This window comes from Taudactylus pleione, unplaced genomic scaffold (assembly GCF_031769625.1).
Source record: "Taudactylus pleione unplaced genomic scaffold, aTauple2 ptg000303l, whole genome shotgun sequence".
In the NCBI taxonomy this organism is placed as follows: Eukaryota; Metazoa; Chordata; class Amphibia; order Anura; family Myobatrachidae; genus Taudactylus; species Taudactylus pleione.
Genome location: NW_028284704.1, coordinates 3,888,273 through 3,905,851, shown reverse-complemented (window position 1 = coordinate 3,905,851; position 17,579 = coordinate 3,888,273). Strand labels below are relative to the sequence as shown.

Genomic DNA, 17,579 nt, shown 5'->3' with positions numbered 1-17,579 from the left:
GTGCTATATAAGTAACTGGTAATCAATAAAACACACCTTCTGATGGCGACAAAAATATTTTAAAGGGCTTTATATCAGGTGGCTGGGAGATACAGGTTTTAATTTCTAAAGAATAGCTTTGATTTGACTACAAGCACCTGGAGTGCACATTCCATTGTTGCTGTAAATCCCCCCCCACCCCTTCCCCTCAGGTGATAACTGGCACCCCTGCCAGCATAGGACAAATGACGCCACTGTTTTATACTGCACAATGTCAATACATAAACTAAACCAACCAGTCTCATATCTGTTCCTTAAAATCAATGCTTAACCCTTTCAATGAAATTATGTATTATTAATATAATATCAGTTAACCATTACAGTAGGACAAGTTGGGCACATAAACAGATACCGGAAGTAATGACAGAAAGTATGATATCCTGGCTAGTAATAAAGCGAGACTACAACATTCTAATTTTATAACCAGTGTAGAAAATGTGAACAATAGATTCCTGTGCCCTTCCCTGATTGGCTAGTACACAGGTTGCCACACCCACTAATACAAAGCATACAACAGGCAAAACCAGATTCCTTGCAGTTCATATAAATGCAAAATACCAGGTCACTCTCACTCCTACTAATCACCGTGCTGGGCTTTTGTGTCTTCTAATGAAACTGAATGGACTGCAGAACAGAGGACATTGCAGGACAGAAAGTTGGGTGATAACACTTGTTCAACACTGGATTGTAAAACAATAATTAAAAAGACTACATCACGGAGGCTATAAGGGTAAGTGAATTCTATTTAAATTTGAAATAACATGAAACTTGTGGAAGATCAGACAATTCCAGGCTACTTACTGTGTGTGAGATTAAATAGAAGGGACTATACAAATTATAAATCAGAAAAGTTGTATACCTGTCATGTTAGGAACAGGAGATGAACAAACAGAGGTTACCTGTATAATGTTTTCACTCCTAACCCTTCAGTACGAGAAGTGTAGTATCGGAACAAGTACAAATAATTATACTATGAATCACGTCCTAAAATATGCAGCAATCATTAGTCTATTAATAGTCTATTAATATATGGATATAGTTCAGGTTAATAAATTGTGAACAAAAACCTGACACCCATTGCCTTTCATATGGCATATACCAGGGTTCTTAGCACTTTTCTTATCATGTACTTCCCTGTGTGTGTAAATGTTGACTAACTACAGCTGTAATATGTGCGTACATACTTATATCAATTAACCCCTTATGTCTATTAAGAGTTAAGAACATACCTCTATTGTTAAGGTACACTATTTTAGTAAGTAACCAAGTTCCCTCCAGTATGCGTATCTGTATCAATTAACCCCTCACATCTGTAAAAGCTCATAAAGTACCCCCTCTAATATGCATACAAGTATATCAATTAACCCCTTATAACGAAAGGTCTTCCTGCAAAACCATCTGACCTGGGATGCGATGTACGATCCCAGTCAGATGAAGGAGGGGGAAGCCGGCATATCGTGCAGTCTGCGGGGACCGCACGATTCCCGGTGGTGACAGCACGATCGATCGGCACCTAAAGTGCTAATAAAGTACACCTCTGGTGTGCATACAGGTTTATCTATTAACTACTTATGCCTGTAAAAAATAAAAGTATGTCAGTAAAAGCAACAAAATAATGCATGTAAAACATATACCACTAATTGGTGCAAATAGACCGCCGTTATCTCTTGTATAGGCGTTATTCTTACCAATAAGTAAAGCTGCCATTTTGAGTTTCAATAAACCCTATACACTCCTTGAATCAGTCTGAGACTGATCGTTTAGAAAAGTGCCGTGGTTAGGCCCGATAACGATGTGCGCTCCTGCTGGTTACTGATCTCTTCAACCTGCAGAAAGATCACGACCTGTCTTTCACGATTTGTCATCACATTGTTCCGCGTGTATGCATGATGTAATGGACATAGATACCACAAGCACCTGTGAAAAAGACACAGATGCAGGGATGGATCAGTGAGATCCGCCCATACACCTGTGTAAAAATAAAAGCTCAACCAGCCCCGGATTTGGAAATACAGGTGACAAAAAACATAGGGGACCCCTGGATTATCCATAATCAGCACCAAACTTTTTCTAGGGTGGTAATGCCACAGCCAGGGGAGCCCCTTTCACGGTTCCTGGCCAAAGCATAACCCCTGACCGCTAGTCAGCCCAGTATACTTGTACTATCATGGTGTGTGTGTACTGTGTTTATTTTAATATTTATTTTGCAGTGGAACTACAGGTATCAGCGGGCCCGCATGCTGCTACTTGTGGTTCTCAAGTACCAGCATGTGGGGGAGACTTGCTGGGACTTTTAGTTCTATGGCAAAAGACAATATTATTAACTCTTTCAATTACATTACACTATCAACCTGGCACCCACCGCTCCAGGGGTGCCAGAGATAGCCCTGTGCTATCAGCCTAGGCCTGGGGTGCCCTAGAGGGGCTTTTGTCCCCTGTATTTCCAAAACCAGGACTGGCTCAGAGCCCAGTGCTGGTTGTGCTAAATACAGGGGACATCTTTTGTCCCCTGTATTTTGACAACCAGGACTGGCTCTGAAAAGCCCAGTGCTGGTTGTGCCAAATACAGGGGATCCCTACGTTGTTTGTTCCCTGTATTTAGCACAACCAGAACCGGTTGTGAAAAGCCTGTTGCTGGTTGTGCTTGGGGAGGGGCATGCTGTGTTCTATTAATTTTTTTTTCATTTATATACTTATAAATATATACACTTAAGGCACACCTTAAGTGTGCCTTATAGATATAATACATGATAGTGTGCAAAAATGATCTAGAGATGTGATGTCACATATGTGTCAGGCAGTACAGGCGGTGTAATAGTTAGCATTTTTGCCTCACAACAATGAGGTTGTGGGTTCGATACCCACTAGGGGAGTTTGTGAATACTTTTTTTTTTTTAAATCTAAAAATACTTTGCAAAATTAGTAGCCCAATAAATTCCTTCTGATAGGTCTCGAACTTTACTGATGGCTATCTGCCTGCATCATCACTGATAAATTCGATATGTGATAAATGCTGAGAGACAGAATGTTAGGTTAAATATGCCACCAAATAAATTATGGAGGAGTTTGGGTAGAAGCAATACAAACAGCAACCAATCAAAGACTTCTAAACTGCACAAGATTAATCAAATGTAATTTGTTACCTTAATACAATTACAGTATATCTGGGTATCAGAGAGAAGAGGGGGACTAGACAGGAAATAGGAGTTACAATGACATAAATTCAACATCAACATGATAACTAATGCTGGGCATACACTATACAATTATGGGGCTGATCCGCCAGATATACGTGGATCGCCCCAATAATTGTAGTACGTGTGCAGTCGACCGTCGCTAAAATATTGATTGGTCGGGCATGCCGCATCGTCCAGCATGTCCATCCGATGCGATATTTTGTAAGTTAAAAGTCAGCCTCATTGGGCAGTGTATGCCTAGCCGAGGCCGACCGACATTTCCCGTTCCTTCACATGGGAGTTATGGCAAAATGTCTCCTCCCCAGGGGAGGAGCACAGATATTGGGGCCAATACACTGTGAGATATATCACAGTGTATGCCCATGACATGTGCAGAGTGTCAGGCTGCCAGATAAAATGTCTGTCGATCTGACAGGCATTTGATATGGCAGTGTACTGTATGCCTGGCATTGGGCAAATCGGAACAACAAATCGGGCAGTGTGTGTGCATGCTCCCGTGCTGCACGGCCAATCACACGATATCGCATGCGAAGCTGTACATATTAATAAACAATGGCAGGGCGACGGAGCACGTCTTGACTTGTGGGGATCTAGAAGGTGGCAAACCTGTGGCTCTACTGGTTAATGGCAGGTAATTTATTTAAAGACGTTTTGAACTGTACTTCTTTTTTAAATAATTGCAGACTGAGACAAAAAAAAGAAAAGAACTTAAAAAGAGAGATTTAAATCGTAACCAGTGGCTGGCACTTGTGGCTAGAGAAAATACTGGAGACCATTACCACAACCAGTGTAGACCACAATTATACCTGCGCCCAATCACAATCCATAGGCTGTGAAAGTCAGCTGACTGACATGCATGATAACCACCAGAAAAAGGCTCTACCTGGTATAACAGATACCTTATTGATGGAGATCTTTATTGCACAGTAGTCATGTGTTTGAGGTCTATACTGTAGTACAGCCACCAGAGATCTCTAATGGTATACAATGTAAAGTACAATCTAGATTAGATCATCACTGTTTTGTGGTCACCACTGGGCTATGTATTGTATGGTGTCAATAAGAACATGCCCCGTATTGTCTAGTAGTCATTAGAATACTCTCTGTACAGCGTCAGTTTTAGACAAGACAGGGTCCGGGGAGTGTGGGCATGGGGTCCCTATACTACAGATATTTCAACCTCGAGACATTGAAAGCAAGGAAACGAAGAGCCATCATCAAATATAATACAGAGCAGCCCTCAGATGACCAGTAAAGAATGCAGAACTGCTCTATAAATTGTACATTATTCTGGGCTATACCAAAAAAAACCGAAGGGGGGGGGGGGGGGGGGCGGTTTCCCGCAGCAAACTAAATTGTACCTGCAACAAAACTTGAAAACTATATGGTAATACACATTCAGAGAGTTTTATTGCATCCATTTGCTTATACATGGTAAGCCACCAGGCCAACTTCACGGCTTCTTTGATAACTGGTGGTCCCTACACTGCATGGTAACAGTACCCACTCTGGGCCATGTTATTGTCTGGTGGCTTACCATGTATTTGCAAATGCATGCATCAAACATCTCTGAATTCTATTACCATATAGTTTTCAAGTATTGTTGCAGGTACAATTTAATGTGCTATTTAGTGTGCTGGGAAACATCCCCCTTTCTGTTTTTTTGTTTAGTATGACTCCTTCCTTTCATGCACTTGAAGAGTATTGCCAAATTGATTTGAGCAGCTTCCACTTTGTTATGTTTGCCATTTTGAAAGGAGAGGATGGAACCAGCATTTGGAGGGCATGCTGGTTCTTGTAGTGCTAATTGGAGGTCCCAGGGGTGATTCCCAGGTAAGCTGGCTCTCAGTGTGGATGTATTTATGTATGTGCCTTTATCATGAGGCCTTACAATAGACAATAACATGGCCCAGTGGGTACTATAATCATGTAGTGTAGGGACCACCAGTTATCAGAGAAGCCGTGTAGTTGGCCTGGTGACTTACCATGTATTTGCAAACGCATGCAACAAATATCTCTGAATCTCTATTACCATATAGTTTTCAAGTATTGTTGCAGGTACAATTTAGTGTGCTGGGGACACTCCCCTTTCTATTTTAGTTTAGTATGACCCCTCCCTTTCACACACCTGAAGAGTATTGTCAAATTGATTTGAGCAGCTTCCACTTTGTTATGTTTTCTGGGCAATGCCAACTGTAACCATTCCACAATACCAAGCACGAAATGTACGATATAGAGATTTATTAGCTTTGTTTGGCTATGTGCTTTACATAGCAGCAGCAGTGCCAGATTAGACCATGTACAACCTACACCACCCACTATCCCAAGCACCCCTGGCTGTAATGTCACACTAGGCCGCTTGGCTGCCAGACGCACTTATTCACATTATATTTACAGGCAATTTTCCCCGAGTGCGATTGCTGAATGGCTTATCAACCACCCAGATGTCATAGGAACACCTGTGACAATTGCTCACTTCAAACCAATCACAACCAGCTTTTTGACTGCAGTTAAGTGTGAATTGGTAGTAGTGGTCAGGGATCAATCATCATTGCAACTGCTGCAGTTTCCATGCAGATCACCTTGCATTTGTGTGCAGCAGTCATTCGGTCAGCAAACACGTAAAAGCAGCCACGTCCTGTAGCTCATGTTCTATATATTAGTGGGTGCACTCTATGCAACAGTCCTCCTTCTGCTTTACATGGTTTCTGTAATGTACAATCAGTCACTAGGATAGGCCCTGTATTTGACAGCTGTTAGATGAGGCCGGTTTGTATTTGATTATAAGTTTAAGTAGTAACAATAACTTAACTGACAATTTTCAGAAATGTTTTTTTTTTATTTTTTAATCACTTAATTAGGTCAATAAAATCTATTAGGCAGTGTATGTAATTATTTTAGGGAGAAAAATGCACCTATGGGTGTCTAGCATCACCCTGGGAATGTGTAATGAAGCATTAGAAATGCCAATAGATTCCCCCGGTATCCATACATCACAATAGAGTCCATGGGTATCCAATCGTTGTATTTACACACAGACAGACCCTCGCAGTATCCTTACATCTCCAGTTAAATATTACCCACTTCACCCCCACCAGCAATAACTGCCTTTGTGGCAATACAGTCCACCACCCAGTGGCAGTAGGTGCGCCCACCCCAGTGGTATTAACCCCTCCACGGAGCCATTAACCCTTCCCCCTCAATGCAGATGATCATCCCACACTACAGAGATCAACCTAACAGTGCTCAGAAGGGAACTGAAGTTCCCCTCCTTGCATGGCATTCTGGGGCACAAAATGAGCAGTGATGTCAGCGGTCCCAGACTGTTACAGCACTGCCAGAGGAACATCGTTCTGCACATGTGCAGAACAGATTTCCTCTTTAAACCCCAGCGGGTAAAGCAGGTTGGCACAGTCGGGTCAGGGAAAGCCCAGCTGAGCACCGTACCAGTTAAGTGGTTAATGTTTTCAGAAATTTGTACAAGAATTTTCCACAGCTTGAGGGGAGAATGGGCACCTCCCAAAAAAGTATGCAACAAATTAATCTGAAAGAAAATAGCTGCTTTGACAAGCAGGCTAAGTAAGCAAGCAACATTTCTTCCTTTAAATGTTAAGACATTATTTAAAGTATTTAGCTGCATATGTAAATAAAAAACCCAGATTGACTTTTAGTATCTTCCCTTTCAAAATCAGTGAAAAGTACATTCTTCTGCAGCAGTCTAAATCTGTGGTTCTGATTTAGTTGTGTGAGCTATTATGGCTGATGCAGGGAACAGAATGGCTTAACCTGCACGTAAAGGAACTGCTTTCATCAGCTCAGTCAATAGGACAAAGTGATAGAAATAGCTGTGGATGGTACTTTCCCAGCGGCTGGTACCTTTCAAATAGTTCACATAACAAGGTTGCAGAGACTTGTCTCTAATGGGAATAACAGCTTAGAATTATTTAACACCAATCAACTCTCAGTATATGGTAAAACCACTGGAATATATCCAGGGACGTAATATAATAAAATTGTGCTGGGTCTCAATGAAGAAACCCATAGGCACAGTATTAATGAAATCTGGCACATTAAACACCATTATTATCAGTGCTTACATGGCACGATTTAGATGGACTTTCACACTTTATCATCATTTTCACATTGCAGTGTAACACAAATAGGATTGTAGTCTACCATGGTTTTAGAATTTGCAACTTTCTTTTAATCGTGGCAGTGTATAAAGATGTTGCGTGGTGGGACGCATGGAGGGAGGGGTTAATACCACTGGGGTGGGCGCACCTACTGCCACTGGGTGGTGGACTGTATTGCCACAAAGGCAGTTATTGCTGGTGGGGGTGAAGTGGGTAATATTTAACTGGAGATGTAAGGATACTGCGAGGGTCTGTCTGTGTGTAAATACAACGATTGGATACCCATGGACTCTTTTGTGATGTATGGATACCGGGGGAATCTATTGGCATTTCTAATGCTTCATTACACATTCCCAGGGTGATGCTAGACACCCATAGGTGCATTTTTCTCCCTAAAATAATTACATACACTGCCTAATAGATTTTATTGACCTAATTAAGTGATTAAAAAATAAAAAGTCATACTGGCCCAAGTCTTACCTTCTTTTTTATGAGATTAGCATCCCTGCCACACTACTATAGCACACAAGTCCACTAGTGGTGTACAGAGTAGGTGTACTTAGTGCCGATAGGTACAAATGGTCGACATGTTTAAAAAGGTTGCCACGAAAATAATCAACACACAAATGGTCAATGCATTTTTATTTTTTTAGGGTTAGGCACTTACCCCGACGGTTAGGGTTAGACACTAGGTAGGGAGAGTTAGGCACTAGAAGGGACTGTTAGGATCAGACATCTACCCGGAAGGTTAGGGTCAGGCACCAAGGGAGGGTTAGGTTGAAGATTAGAGATAGAAAAAAAAAATTAAAAATGTGTCGACCATTTATGACATGATGCAGGGGCAAACAAATGCTTTTGATGGAGCAGCTGGTTGTTAATGGGGACGGGCACCTTGCACATCAGTAGGCCACACCCCACCTCCAATTTTGGTCTCCAGAGATTTCTGTTTTGCAATGATTTCTGTTTTGCAATGATTTCTGAAACCCCAGTGATTTCGGAAGCTGTACTGATTTCTGTCCTGTAAGTCACTCTGCTCCTAATATACCCCATTCCAAACAGTCACAGAGTACACCTGCCTGCGCTGTCATTTACTCCTAAATTGCATGGTCATCCAGGTGTGAATGATTTCCATAGTCCTTGTCAAAGAGTTTCCCCTTTAGTATACCACATTCAAACCAATTACATTTCAGCCTTCAAGAGAACATTCACTGTTAGAGCACAACCAAAGGTTAAGGCTGGGTACACACTAGACTGTGTGTACCCAGCTGGATCTTGGCAGAGACGGGACCCAGCGCCGGATGCGGGCAGCAAAGTAGTGGTGGTGATGCTGCATTCGGCAGCTAGGCCCTCACTAATTATATCCTCTGTCAGCCCTGCATGTAGTGCCGACGGAAGATGTCGCTGACGACGGTGAAAGGGTCCCCTGGCTGTTGCATTACACCTTGGCTAGATTTGATTCCGGTGCTGGTTTTAAAAATAGTGGGAACCGCACACCATTTTTTTTCCCCTGGCTCTGGGAGTCCAGTGCTGGTTCATAAAAAAACGGAGGAACCCTATTCATTTTTTTTTTTCCTGTATTTTTGGAACCAGGACTGGCTCAGGAGCCCGGGGCTGGTTATGCTTTTTTTTTTTTATATATATATATATATAAACATTAACCATTTATTTCTTTTTTTTTTTTTTTAAAACACACAACCAGGCTGCATGTTCGGGTGAGTTTGGCTGCAGTCAGACTCTGGGAACTCGACAGAGAAATCTCGATCACATACACCATCGGAATACAAGATTTCATCAAATCCTGATTCTTGGCAAATTTGAGAGTTTCAGCAGGCAAAAAATCACCCGAGTTTCAGCAATGCAATTCGAGTTTAAACTCGAGCAATCTCGACCAGACATGATTCTTAGTAAATTTACCCTTTGGAGTCAAAAGTGCAAGTGCCACTCAGTTATAGACAATGAAACAGCGCTACCTAGATGGCAAACAAGTTTTGCATGTTTTACCACTTGCCTGGCGTGGTTGCATCAGATGTGACCACACAAGGCTGGGCTTTCGCCGAAATGGTTGCATCAGATGCAATCTCAGAGGGACCTCCTGGTCCATCTGCACTCTTTTTTCCTCTCCGTGAGTTCAATCACTGCTTGATCTGGCAGCCGGGCGCCACCCACACCTGGTGGCTACAGAGAGGACAGACCAGGCGGGGGAAATAAGCACTAACAGCGCACTGACTGTGCTGTCCTCCTCTCCCTCCCCCCACCCTGCTAACGACAGCTCGGCGCTGGCCCACCTGCACCCACAAGGTGGACGAAGCAGCCGCCAGGCAAACAGGATCTTCTCCTCTTCCTCCCTCCCTCAGCCCTGCTGGAGGCAGCCTGGGTAAATGGCCCCACCCCTCCCATGTATACCCTGCCCCTTCAGTGAATAAACAGCAAAGCCATGGCCTCACCAGAATGAAAATATATATATATATTATATATATATATATATATATATATATATATATATATATATATATATATATATATATATATATATATATATATATACATACATATACAGGCACACACACGCATATGTATTTATACTGTTCACTCTAGGTCTGGCGCCGGACCAAGAAAGGGCACTATAGCGCGACGTAAATGGGGCGTGGTCACAAGAAAAGGAGGCGTGTCTTTAGGACATACCGGGCTGCCGCCAAGCTCTCCTCTCTCAATGAATAGATGCGCATGTGCACGGCATCTATTCACCAGCAGTGATCACTACACTGCAATTTCCCCATCCGCGAGTGAGGACGGCACCCTTCCTGTTGGTTTAGCGGGGCACTGCCAAAACGGCAGGGCGCATAGGGCAGGGTGCGGCATCCTGCTAAAACAGCCTAGCGGAAACGCGCTATATATATATATATATATATATATATATATATATATATATACACACACACACACATACACGCACACATACACACACACATACAGAATTTTCATATTTTGGCCTCTATTCACAACCACAATGGCTTTGAAATGAAACAAATAAGATGTGCTTTACCTGCAGACTTTCAGATTTAATTTGAGGGTAATTACATCCAAATCAGGTGAACGGTGTAGGAATTACAACGGTTTCTATATGTGCCTCCCACTTTTTAAAGGGCCCAAAAGTAATGGGACAAACTAAACAATCCTAAATCTAACTTTCACTTTTTAATACTTTGTTGCAAATCCTTTGCAGGCAATTACAGCCTGAAGTCTGGAACGCATAGACATCACCAGACGCTGGGTTTCATCCAGGCCTCTACTGCAAATGTCTTCAGTTCCTGCTTGTTCTTGGGGCATTTTCCCTTCAGTTTTGTCTTCATCAAGTGAAATGCATGCTCAATCGGATTCAGGTCAGGGGATTGACTTGGCCATTGCATAACATTCCACTTTTTAGCCTTAAAAAACTCTTTGGTTGCTTTTACAGTATGCTTCGGGTCATTGTCCATCTGCACTGTGAAGCGCCGTTCAATGAGTTCTGAAGCATTTGACTGAATATGAGCATATAATATTGCCCGAAACACTTCAGAATTAATTCTGCTGCTTTTGTCAGCAGTCACATCATCAATAAATACAAGGGAACCAGTTCCATTGGCAGCCATACATGCCCACGCCATGACACTACCACCACCATGCTTCACTGATAAGGTGGTATGTTTTGGATCATGAGCAGTTCCTTTCCTTCTCCATACTCTTCTCTTCCCATTACTCTGGTACAAGTTGATCTTTGTCTCATCTGTCCATAGGATGTTGTTCCAGAACTGTAATGGCTTTTTTAGATGTTGTTTGGCAAACTCTAATCTGGTCTTCCTGTTTTTGTGGCTCACCAATGGTTTACATCTTGTGGTGAACCCTCTATATTCACTCTTGTGAAGTCTTCTCTTGATTGTTGACTTTGACACATATACACCTATCTCCTGGAGAGTGTTCTTGATTTGGCCAACTGTAGTGAAGGGGTTTTTCGTGGTTTTCCGGGTCTTTTGGTGTTGCTGAGCTCTCCGATGCATTCTTTCTTTTTAAGAATGTTCCAAACAGTTGATTTGGCCACACCTAATGTTTTTGCTATCTCTCTGATGGGTTTGTTTTGATTTTTCAGCCTAATGATGGCTTGCTTCAGTGATAGTGACAACTCTTTGGATCTCATATTGAGAGTCGACAGCAACTGATTCCAAATGCAAAGGTCACACCTAGAATCAACTCCAGACCTTTTACCTGCTTAATTGATAATGAAATAACGAGGGAATAGCCCACACCTGTCCATGAAATAGCTTTTGAGTTGATAGTCCCATTACTTTTGGCCCCTTAAAAAGTGGGAGGCACATATAGAAACCGTTGTAATTCCTACACCGTTCACCTGATTTGGATGTAATTACCCTCAAATTAAATCTGAAAGGCTGCAGTTAAAGCACATCTTGTTTGTTTAATTTCAAAGCCATTGTGGTGGTGAATAGAGGCCAAAATATGACAATTCTGTCAATGTCCCAATATTTATACACCTGACTGTATATATAGCGTTTGTGTGTGTGTTTGATGTTAATTTATTTAATCAATCATTTGTGGTCACATTTTCTCATGTATCTCTTTTAACCGGTTTCATTTAGCTTGTGTCAGCTGTTTTCCTAAGTGCTTTGCAACAGGTGTGCTAGGTGACTGTCTCACGTTTAAAAGCAAAGTTGCTGTGAGCTTTAAACCTTGATAGCTATTACATTAGTGTTAAACTCAAGGTATGCAACTTCTATGTTATAGATCCGAGTAATAGAGTAGGGACTTTGACGGAGACTGCAAGCTTGAATGCATTGATCAATTCATGAACCAAAACCCCAGTTTCTTGTTATTGGTATAGCATATAATCGTGGGTGCAGGATCATAGCAATTGTAATCTCATCCTTCGTCTGCTCGAACAGACAATCAGCACACCAAAATAAATTCAAAACCATCTTTACAGCAACAAAATTCAAACATGATAGATGCCATATGGTTTGGTATAAAATGCCAGCAGTTTGGATGCCTGCTGTCAAAATACCAACAGCGGCATCCCAATACTCGGTATCCCGACAGGGGCTGGGTAAGTATAATAACCCTCCCACCTTCTCCCCCTAACCATACCTTCTTGCACCCTAACCCTCCCTGGTAGAGCCTAAACCAAACCCTCCTCTCTTGATGCCTAAACCTAATTGTCCCGCCTTTGTGCCTAATCCTAACCACACACCCCCCCCCCAGTGGTGCCTTAACCCTAACCCTCCCCTCAGTGGTGCCTCACCCTAACAACATCCCCCCCGTGCACAGCTAAAAGCTTAGACGCCCCGATGTACTTTCGTTTGGGATGGTGGCTGTCGAGAATCTGGCGTTGAGATTTAGACTGGCGGCTGAATTTTGATGCCTATATTTAGTCCTGGGTCGGGATTCCGACAACGGGATTTCGACGGCCGGCATCCCGTCTGCTGGCATAATAACTACATCTCATGCCATCAGTTCACAAAAAGTGCGATAGTGCAATGTAATACTAATCAGCAGCAATTCAATGCAAGATCAAAAATGACTCAGGCAGAGGACTGGCGGCCATAGTTTTTGGTGTGTTGATTGTCTGTTTGAGCAAAACAAGGATAATTTTTAACATTGACGTCATAGGTAGTTGTATTTTTATTATGGCAGTCCTGTATTGATCAAGACTCGATACGGGGCCTCCAACTAGGGATGGTATACTATACAGTATACTAGGTATGGCCTTTGGCCACCGACCATCAATGGATTGCAAACCATTGATTGTCTATGACAACTGGTTTTTCCATTGCTGATAGATAACTTGCTGCACAATCAATAGCAGTCCCCCAACCGATGTTAAGAAAACATTGGCAGCTGTGATCTCAAACAATTGATGGTTTCTATCGATGGTTGAACCCATCGACGGTACAGCTGTCAATGGCCATCAAATGTTTTTGGCATGACAGATAATGAAACCTTTGATTTTTGATGGTTCAATGTACACAAACCATGTATAAGGCACAAATTATTAAAAATATTTTATAAAAGTATCTGCAGGCTGTGTGTATAAGGTAGCGTTCCCGCTGGGCTGTTCTAGCGGGGCGCCCTGCCCTCCTTCTGGAGGGCAAAAAGCGCCCTGCCCTCACAGCCTGCGGGTGCCGTCTTCACCCGTGGGTCGCAGTGTCCCGCGGATGGGGAAATGCGCGGTGACCCGGTCACCGCTGGTATCTATTCTCCCTGTCGGCAGCACTTGGGGGCTGCCCGGCGTGTCCTTAAGTGCCAGGCATGCCCCCAAGACTGACGAAAAGGGGACGCGTCTTATAGACACACCCCTTTTCATTGGCCACGCCCCCTTTTCCGGTGCGCGTATTGAAGTGCCCTCTCTAGCTCCGGCGCCCTGCCTGCTGTCGGAGCTACAGTGAACACTATATAAGGTGTATATGAAACATAAATTAATTTAATTTCTGTACACAAACTTTGTTTGAGCCACAAAATTATTGAATATATTGTATAAAAGTACCTGCAGGCTGTGTGTATAAGGTGTATATAACACATAAATGCATTCTGTGTATATTTGGGTCCTATTCCCAAGATATATCATTATGGTATGCAATTATTCCAAAATACGGAATATTCCGTTATCCAAAATACCCCTGGTCCCAAGCATTTTGGATATGGGAGACTCAATCTGTATACCATAAAAAATTGCTATTTTTATGGTATATAGGGCCAAATGTAATAGGGTGTCTGTTTTGGTAAATGGCGAGTTTGGTGCTAAACTCACAATTTTTCACAACTCTCCATTGTAATAGGGTGTCTGTTCACTAAAACTCGCATTTTTCAGAGTTACTAAAACTCTCCATTCTCAAACTCGCATCCAGATGTTTTCACATTGAAAACAATCAACTCGCCCAATGTAATAGAGTGTCTGTTTCAGACTCGCAAAAAAAAGATAACCAAAAGTCCCCAAATAATAGACCTGCTTCAGGCTAGCGAGTACATCCTGAGCAGGTCAGATTAACACAGAAACATGCACATATCCATGAGATATGTACATGTTTCTGTGTGTACTTATGTAAAATGTGTTTAAATTAAAAAAAAATGACGTGCACCCCCTCCCCAAAAGCATAACCAGCCCCGGGCTTTATAAAGCCTGTTCTGGTTCTAAAAATACAGGGGCCAAAATGCGTAGGGGGCCCCTGTATATTAAGAACCAGCACAGGGCTTTGTTGAGCTGGTCCTGGTTCTGGAAAATCAGGGGACAAAACGAGTAGGGGTCCCCTGAAAATTCCTGAACCAGCACCGAACTCTTTCTAGCAGGGGGATAATGCCACAGCCAGGGAAAACCTTTCACCGGTTTCCCCGGCCAAAGCATTATCCCTGACTGCTAGTCAGTCCAGGCCGGGGATCCCTGGGGAGTTGGGTACCCCCCCAATAAAGGGGTACCCCTCTCCAGGGCACCCCAGGCCTAGACTGATAGCCCGGGGCTATCCCCGGCACCCTAGGGCGGTGGGTGCCGGGTTGATAGTGTAAAGTGAAAGTGTAAAATTAAATTTACCATATTGTCTTTATTTGTAGAACCACAAGTACCAGCAAGCCTCCCCTGCATGCTGGTATTTGGAGAACAACAAATACCAGCATGCGGGGCATTACGGGCCCGCTGGCACTTGTAGTTCCACAACTAAAGAAATACGTAAAAAAACAAACTTACACCGTGAAAGTATAATTTTAATAAAACATACATGCACACTCACACATACTCCCCTATTATCCGAAGTAATCCATAGGGGTGTACCTGAAAAAAAAATCCATACTCACCTCTCCTATGCGTAGATCACGTCCTCTTCTCCAAGTAGGCAATCCAGGGGTTAAAATAAAAAAACGAAAAAAACCCGATCCATGCCGGACTGAGCAAAGGTATGTGTGTACACATACCTTTGCTCCGCGTAAATGACCGGGGCACGCCAGCCAATCAGGGAGCATCTCCGTCGGAGCAGCTCCCTGATTAGCTGAATGCGGCCAGCCTCTGTCTCCCTTAGACGTCTATGGTGAGAAATCCCCATAGCCCGTCTATGGTGAGAGCCGCTACATAGTAACCGCAAGATTAATTGATGTTAATCTTGTGGTTTACATCAATGATACAATGTCGCGACAAACCAGCTTCTGCCTAGCAATTTATAAATGTTCAAGAAAATATATAGAGGATGAGAACTTATATGGCAGTGTATGCATGTCAACCATATGTTGTGTGTTTAAAATCAATAATAATGTTTACTGTAAGCTCCTTTTTGGATAAATGGGGGGCTGCGATCATACACAATAGATGATTATTCCGGGGTAAGCAACATTGCATTTTACAGTTGATCTTAATTTTGGTCTGACCCTAAAAAAACTTTCCCTCTCTTACCTCCAGCGTCCTGGAGCAGCAGGGTAGCAGTTGATCTTCTGGCCGATGTACTAGTCTTGCGGCATGTCTCCGTGATCTGTTATAGGTGCTGTGGCCTTTCTAGCAGCAAGGCTACTCTTTAGAGGTTATATGTACGCTTTGCTCTCCGTGCCTCCGGCAGGTGCTGTGCAAGCACAGACGGCTCAGTGCTGTATGAGAGCTTCACTGCACCTCCGATACTTCACAGGGACTCCTGCATTTTAGTGGCCCCCGTTTCTCTGCTAGGATGGTGCGTGTATGTGTATATATATATATATATATATATTATATATATCCCCAAATAGCCTCCATCCATTTATAAATATACTTGGTAAATGCCAACCAGAAGACAATTGGTTGCTATGGGAAACATCTCCACTCTTTAGAATGTTTAATTCATTTCCCCCAGAATGTTTTACACTAGCAAATTATTATAACTTGTTTTTTCTTTTATCAGTTTAGAACTCGGAAAGCATTTCTCATTAAGCCTAAAGACTGCTACCTCAAATGAAGTCAAAATGAAGGATCGTCTGCAAGAGCTAATGCAGAAGGCGAAAGACCTGGAAGAAGCCAATGAAACCAGATCACCCACAGAAGAACCTGCGGAGTTCCGTCAGGAAGCAGTCGTCTTTGAGCGAGAACCGATGTTCGAGTCCTACTTGAATGAAATCAAAAAACTTCAAGACAACATTAAGGACCTTTCAGACAACGTGACAAAGTTTGAGCAGCAGCAACAGATATTGGTTTCCTCTATGAGAAGATTCAGCGTTCTGAAGAAAGAGGGCAATGTGGCAAAGGACATCAAGGTCCAAGCGGAGAACATTAAAAAACGTTTGGACACCTTCTCGCAGCTGGTTAAAAGAGCAGAAGCAGAAACAGGACAGTCCTCCAGCCTTACCAGGATACTGAAAAGCCACCATGCAAACCTATTCCGAAGCTTCCAGTGCACCATGCTTCAATATAATGAGGCCATCATGACCAAGCAGAACAAATGTAAAACCTTCATCATTAGGCAACTAGTGGTAGCTGGACAAGAGGCGGATGAGGAGAAAGTAAATGCAATGATGGAACAGGGCAAGTGGGAGGTCTTCAACGAGAACCTGCTCACTGAATCCAAAATCACCAAGACACAGCTGTGCGAGATTGAGCAGAGACACAAAGAGCTGATTAACTTAGAGCAACAGGTGAAGGATTTATCAGACCTCTTTCTCCAGATTTTTATTTTAGTCGAGGAACAAGGGGAAACTTTGAACAATATTGAAATGGGGGTAAAAAATACAGAGGACTACGTTCAAAAGACAAATGAGAAGTTTAAGTTGGCCGTTAAATACAAAAAGAAAAACCCATGTAGGATGTTATGCTGCTGTTGTCCTTGTTGCTAAAATATAACCAAATGTCCGCTATGGTTGTGTTATTTAATTTTGTACTAAAACAGAATTACAGAATTGTGTTTGAAATGACAGCACATGAAATTTCTGTCTCAAAGTTTTTCCTGCCGAGTAAAAGCCGGGTATAACAAGATCTTATAGATACTTACCTGGAACAGTGGTAATAACTGATGACAAGTGTATACATCATATAAATGCCATGTTTAGCAACCAGTAATACATCAGTCACCTATACCCAGTGGAGGCATAATGCTCTTGGCACTAGCAATAATTGCTGGACTAATGGAGCATACACACGGTCAGATTTGTCAGATGAACGATTTTACCAAAGTTTTGAACGATTGAACGATTTTTGACTGCATTAAAATGAATGGAATCGTCCAAGTCT

At 42.6% G+C, this 17,579-nt stretch overlaps 2 protein-coding genes across 6 annotated transcripts in view; one reads left to right on the top strand and one right to left on the bottom strand.

Moving 5' to 3' along the window:
* The window catches only part of ARL13B (ARF like GTPase 13B), a 79,813-nt gene that overhangs the window by 35,498 nt on the left and 26,736 nt on the right, over positions 1–17,579 (bottom strand). The window lies entirely within an intron of this gene.
* STX19 (syntaxin 19) lies at positions 623–17,265 on the top strand. Of its 2 annotated transcripts, none has more exons than XM_088442053.1 (2): positions 623–769; positions 16,266–17,265. In XM_088442053.1, the coding sequence occupies exon 2, from the start codon at positions 16,322–16,324 to the stop codon at positions 17,183–17,185; it is 864 nt and encodes a 287-aa protein (XP_088298179.1). In that variant the 5' UTR covers positions 623–769; positions 16,266–16,321; the 3' UTR covers positions 17,186–17,265. The 2 variants fall into 2 exon arrangements, with proteins under 2 accessions (XP_088298179.1, XP_088298178.1); XM_088442052.1 differs by having other exon boundaries at positions 16,261–17,265.

What these genes read in the sequence shown, in the direction of transcription:
- STX19 (XM_088442053.1), top strand. Translation starts at nt 16,322, where the DNA reads ATGAAGGATCGTCTGCAAGAGCTAATGCAGAAGGCGAAAGACCTGGAA.